The 4,664-nt window shown below is 35.6% G+C and overlaps 1 protein-coding gene across 1 annotated transcript; it reads right to left on the reverse strand.

Annotated features, from left to right (window-relative positions):
• Positions 1-1,564: 1,564 nt before the first annotated feature.
• On the reverse strand, positions 1,565-4,403 carry LOC111315213 (secondary thiamine-phosphate synthase enzyme). Its single transcript, XM_022916781.2, has 8 exons — positions 4,122-4,403; positions 3,973-4,033; positions 3,791-3,885; positions 3,650-3,683; positions 3,471-3,525; positions 3,318-3,360; positions 1,939-2,054; positions 1,565-1,835 (listed from the first exon to the last, which is right to left on the reverse strand). Exons 1-7 carry the CDS (start codon positions 4,314-4,316, stop codon positions 1,977-1,979), a joined length of 561 nt encoding a protein of 186 aa, XP_022772516.1. The 5' UTR covers positions 4,317-4,403; the 3' UTR covers positions 1,565-1,835; positions 1,939-1,976.
• Between the last annotated feature and the right edge of the window lie 261 nt (positions 4,404-4,664).

Raw genomic sequence — 4,664 nt, forward strand, 5'->3', positions numbered from 1 at the left:
CCAAGTCTGAAGCTATATGTACCCTTTCATTCCTCCCAGTTGCCATGTCAATTCACAATCTACCAAGTGCGAACTACTACGCTTACAACCTGTCCCTTTTTGCCTTTCACCAATTCACCTACAGCACGGGGCAAAACCGAGACAGATCGAACAAATGAACGCTTTCACAATGAAATCCAATGGTGATTTCATTCCTAGAACTACTACGTACTACCGCTAGTAGCAACTCACTGCTAAAATCATTACTCGCTAGATTGCGGAGGAAAATATTCCCAAGAACCAAGTCAGATTCTGAAGATGCAACAGCTGCTGCAGTAACAGCAGCGAGGCCAGCTCCGACCTCCAAATGGTGTTTGATTTCTTTGACGAAAACGGTGATGGAAAACTATCAACGGAAGAATTGCAGAGGTGTGTAAGAACAGTGGGAGGGCACCTGTCTATGGACGAAGTCAAAGGAGCCATTGCGTCAACAGACTTGGACTGAAACGGGATGCTGGGGTTCCATGAATTTCAGTAGCTGATGGAGGGTAGAGACTCAACTGAGGAGGAGAGGAGCAAGGAGCTGAGGGAGGCTTTTGGGAGGATTCTAAACGAAACAAATCTAGAAGCAGGAATATCTATAATTTGTTTGTTTATTTTTAGAAATATTCGTATTTTATTTGTATTTAATAAAAATATTATTTTATTTATTTATATTCTATTCGTCTAAACAGTAAATTATTCAAATTCAATTAATATTTAATTCAATTAAATTTAATAAGTTCATTTATAAATATTAAATAAATATATTTACGAACATATTTATGAAAAATAAAAAATTTATAACAAATAATTTTTAAACAAATATAAATGAATTTAAATAAATATAAACAAAATTTAAAATAAAATTAAAATAAAAGATAAAAATATAATTTTATTAATATTATTATAAACGAATAATAAAAAAATAAATTTTAAATGAACTTTAAATAAATTTATTCATGAATATAAATTAATTAAACAAATCTTTATTTGTATTCAATTCATTTAATAAATGAATATAAAATTATTATTTAAAATTATTTATTAAATTTAATAAACAAACATAAATAAATAAAAATTAACTATCTTTACGAATAATTTATAAAAAAACTCTATTTATTTACGCCGAAAACTTTTGGATTGTATGTAAGAGAGAGATCGGGGTGCATAACCCCTGCCAGTATGGAAAAAAACCAAGTATTTCCCGTGAGACATCAAATATTCCGAGTGTAACGAAACTTCCTTTGTTCAGACATTTCACACTTCAGTTCATTTGCATTGCCGTACAAGCACAGTGCTACGTTGCTAAACTCCGTTTTATTTACCATTTACCCCTATTAGCTTTTACTTTTTTATTAAAAAGATGCAAGAAATCGCAAAATATTAACCACACGAAACAAAAACCTAAGTAATTACAGCGCCAATTGTTGTTCCATTTCCAGTCAGATTGCAACTTTCTCATTAACCATGTATCAAACAAGTGTCAATCCATTTTAGTTAGAAACTTATGGTCCGATGTATAGCATCTTACTGTCAATGGTCATTCGACAAAAAAACACTTCCAATTTATAGAATTCAACTAATATTCGTAAACCACAGGAACCAAATCCTGAATAAAAACTGGAATACACAGCCATACTAACATCCCATCAACAAATAAAACAGATCTCATTATGAAACCAACTTTAAGTAGAATACTGTTACACAGATCAAGGAAAAAGAGTATCTCCATATTTAGGACCTCAGATGCCATTGAGGATCAACAACACATTACCAACTGTTGGAGCATCCCGGTGTTCACAAAGCCAAAATCCCTGCAGCAAAACAGTGATAAAAATAAATTGCACACTTTGTCAAGTAGAAAAACAAATAAAACAGATCTCATTGTGAAACCATCTTTAAGTACAATACTCTTACACAGATCAAGGAGACGGAGTATCTCCATATTAAGGACCTCAGATGCCAATCCCATTGAGGGTCACCACTACTCTACGAGCTGTTGGAGCATTGCGGTGTTCACAAAGCCAAATTCCCTAAAGCAAAATAGTGAGAAAGATAAATAGCACATTTTGTTAAGTGGGAAAACAGTGAGGAAAATTCAAACATGATGTAGCCCAAGTCCTACCAATCACAGAGTAAATTAATCAAGGGCATTCAAAGCAAGAGAAGCAATGCATGAGAACATTCATGTTCTCAGTGCATATAGACAAGTAAAGCTGATAAAGACCATAGTGACAGTTGGATGATCATTTTCAGTATTCTGATATTATATTAGCTAAGGTTGAAAGGGTTGTTATGTGCGTGTGAGGCAGAATGAGGATGGATAGAAAGTCATGTCACAGTGCCACACTGTTGGCTCATTCACTTTATAATCCAATCCTTGCAGAAGAGAGAGAGAGAGAGAGAGAGAGAGAGAGAGAGAGAGAGAGAGAGAGAGAGAGAGGTTATACAATAACACCACATTGTTGACTTGTTCATTTTGCTTATCTGGTACATACAGAAAGGACCATAAACATCTACAAGCACATACTAGGAACTAGAATCCATCTTCAGGACAATCAGTATCATTATGATTCCAAGCATGACAAGAAGCTTTGTGTTTGCTACAAATTATTTCTGAAAAAAGTTTTAGCTTCAGCAACATTTATTACTTATATTAATATATATGAGCAAACAAGGGTACATTGAGATACTTGAACTCAAGCCATCAACAACCATGTAATAGATTCAATCAATGATGGGCCTAAACTGCTAAAATCATATCCTTTATATCTTCCCAAAGAGTGTACTTTTAGTGTATACGATATTTTATTCAAAACAGATTATTATTATCATTGGAGTTTGTCTAGATGATTTGCATTTGCTAATTCTAGTTTGGAACAATGTGACCGGTATGAAAATATTTACCGTCGGAAATTATTTTAGGGACATGTTCTACTACAAAGAAATCTATTCACCACCATCTATTGCCTTGCTTTTAGTTTCATAATAATGACTTTATGAAGTACAACAAGAATTGAAATTGCTTCAGCAAATAAATAAATAATACAAAACCTTTGGCAAGTATGATGCATTTTTTCAGCCTTACTATGCTGGATACAAATGAAGCAGGTGATAATCCAAGAAAATTCCAATAACAGCTTGAACATTTAGAATAAACTAATTAAGCATCAATCTTGCAAAACGGTTTAGTGAAGTATTAATCATGAAACGACATATGTGAAAAGTAGCTATTGACCATTAAAAAAAGGAAAGGAATTTCAAGTAGTTTGAAAAGTTAAAAGGCTGTTATCTACCTGCCAAGTTCCCATGTTAAGCTGTCCATCTGTAATAGGAATCCTGTAGAATTACATGAAGAAGGGGTGAAATCGAGACTGAAGACCAAATCTTTAATCTTTTGCAGTAAATAGAAAAGTAGTGAACATCTTATCAAACTGAAATATACACACGTGAGCGCGCAGCCAAACATTGATGATTTGATATGGGCTGGCATGTCATCAGGGCCTGCAAAAGTTAAAATGAATCATCAAATATTGACAAACTGACAGGGAAGGAGCAGGATTCATGTTATATTAGTATAGCTGAAAAATTAAGACGTCTGAATTTATGAATAGGAACTGAAACAAACCTTCAAGCGTATGCTTCCAAGGCGCAGATCTTCCCTGGAAAATGGACATTGAAATTTCAAGCACAACTTTAAAAGATAAAAAAAAAACCACTGCATTCTGCCTTCCTTTCCCTTGGAGCAAATGTAATGAAGAAAATTTACCTCTGGAACTATTTTGTTGAGGAATGTCTCGGTGTCGTCACGAACATCCGAGTCATAATTCTCATTGATAGTAAGAGAAGCGCTTGTATGTTGCACTGGAATTGGTTAAATCATTATATATATATATATATAATTGTACAGAGAGGGGGAAACGAGTAAAGTGGAAAGTCAATAAGACTCACGGAAGAGATGAGCAAGGCCACACTTGAATTCTGATAAATCTGGTCTAATTTGGTTCAATATCTGATCCCAAGAGAAAAGTCAAGAAAGGCCCCGAAAACCTTAGGAAAAAATGGAATTGTCAAGCAACAAGAGTAAACATGTTGGTTACCTGAGAGGTAACGAGATGGCAGCCTCGGTGGTGAGGAGGAAGAGTTATGGTCTTCTGAGCCCACTTGGGGCCGGGGACGGTAGCAGCCATGGAATTGGAATCGTCCGAGGATGTGCCGTACAGTGATTTTACCCCGCGGGGAGTGGGAGCCCACGCTGGCTTTGTTGAAAATATCGCTGAGCTTTGCATCAACATCTTCTCTCAATGGTTCTAAAAGTCCTAACTTCTAACATACTAGTTATTGTGCTGAACAGCCCAGGCCCAGACCCAGACCCAGACCCAGACCCAGACCCAGACCCATAAGGCAGACCTGGCGGAGGCAATTATAATAACGCTCTTGCAAACCGGCTCTTCTATATATACTAATAATAGTATAATATACTCATCCATATTTGTATGGGCCATTTTGTAAATTGAATTCTATTTCAATGTGTGTGGTTGGGGGCTTGCGGCTACCAGCCTCAGCTTATCAGTGGCTGTCGTTTGCCCACCTTGGCTTTTCATTCTTGGCAAATGCCAATTGCCATTAGTTCGGCCTTTGTG

This window comes from Durio zibethinus, chromosome 20, assembly GCF_047325235.1.
Source record: "Durio zibethinus cultivar Kanyao isolate XHJ-2024 chromosome 20, ASM4732523v1, whole genome shotgun sequence".
Classification (NCBI taxonomy): Eukaryota; Viridiplantae; Streptophyta; class Magnoliopsida; order Malvales; family Malvaceae; genus Durio; species Durio zibethinus.

Coding starts and splice junctions, on each gene's coding strand:
- LOC111315213 (XM_022916781.2), bottom strand. CDS start 4,316: ATGTTGATGCAAAGCTCAGCGATATTTTCAACAAAGCCAGCGTGGGCT. Junction 3,526..3,649: donor TTGGAAGCATACGCTTGAAG/GTTTGTTTCAGT, acceptor TAACTTTTGCAG/GCCCTGATGACATGCCAGCC. Junction 2,055..3,317: donor TTAACATGGGAACTTGGCAG/GTAGATAACAGC, acceptor ATTTTGCTTTAG/GGAATTTGGCTTTGTGAACA.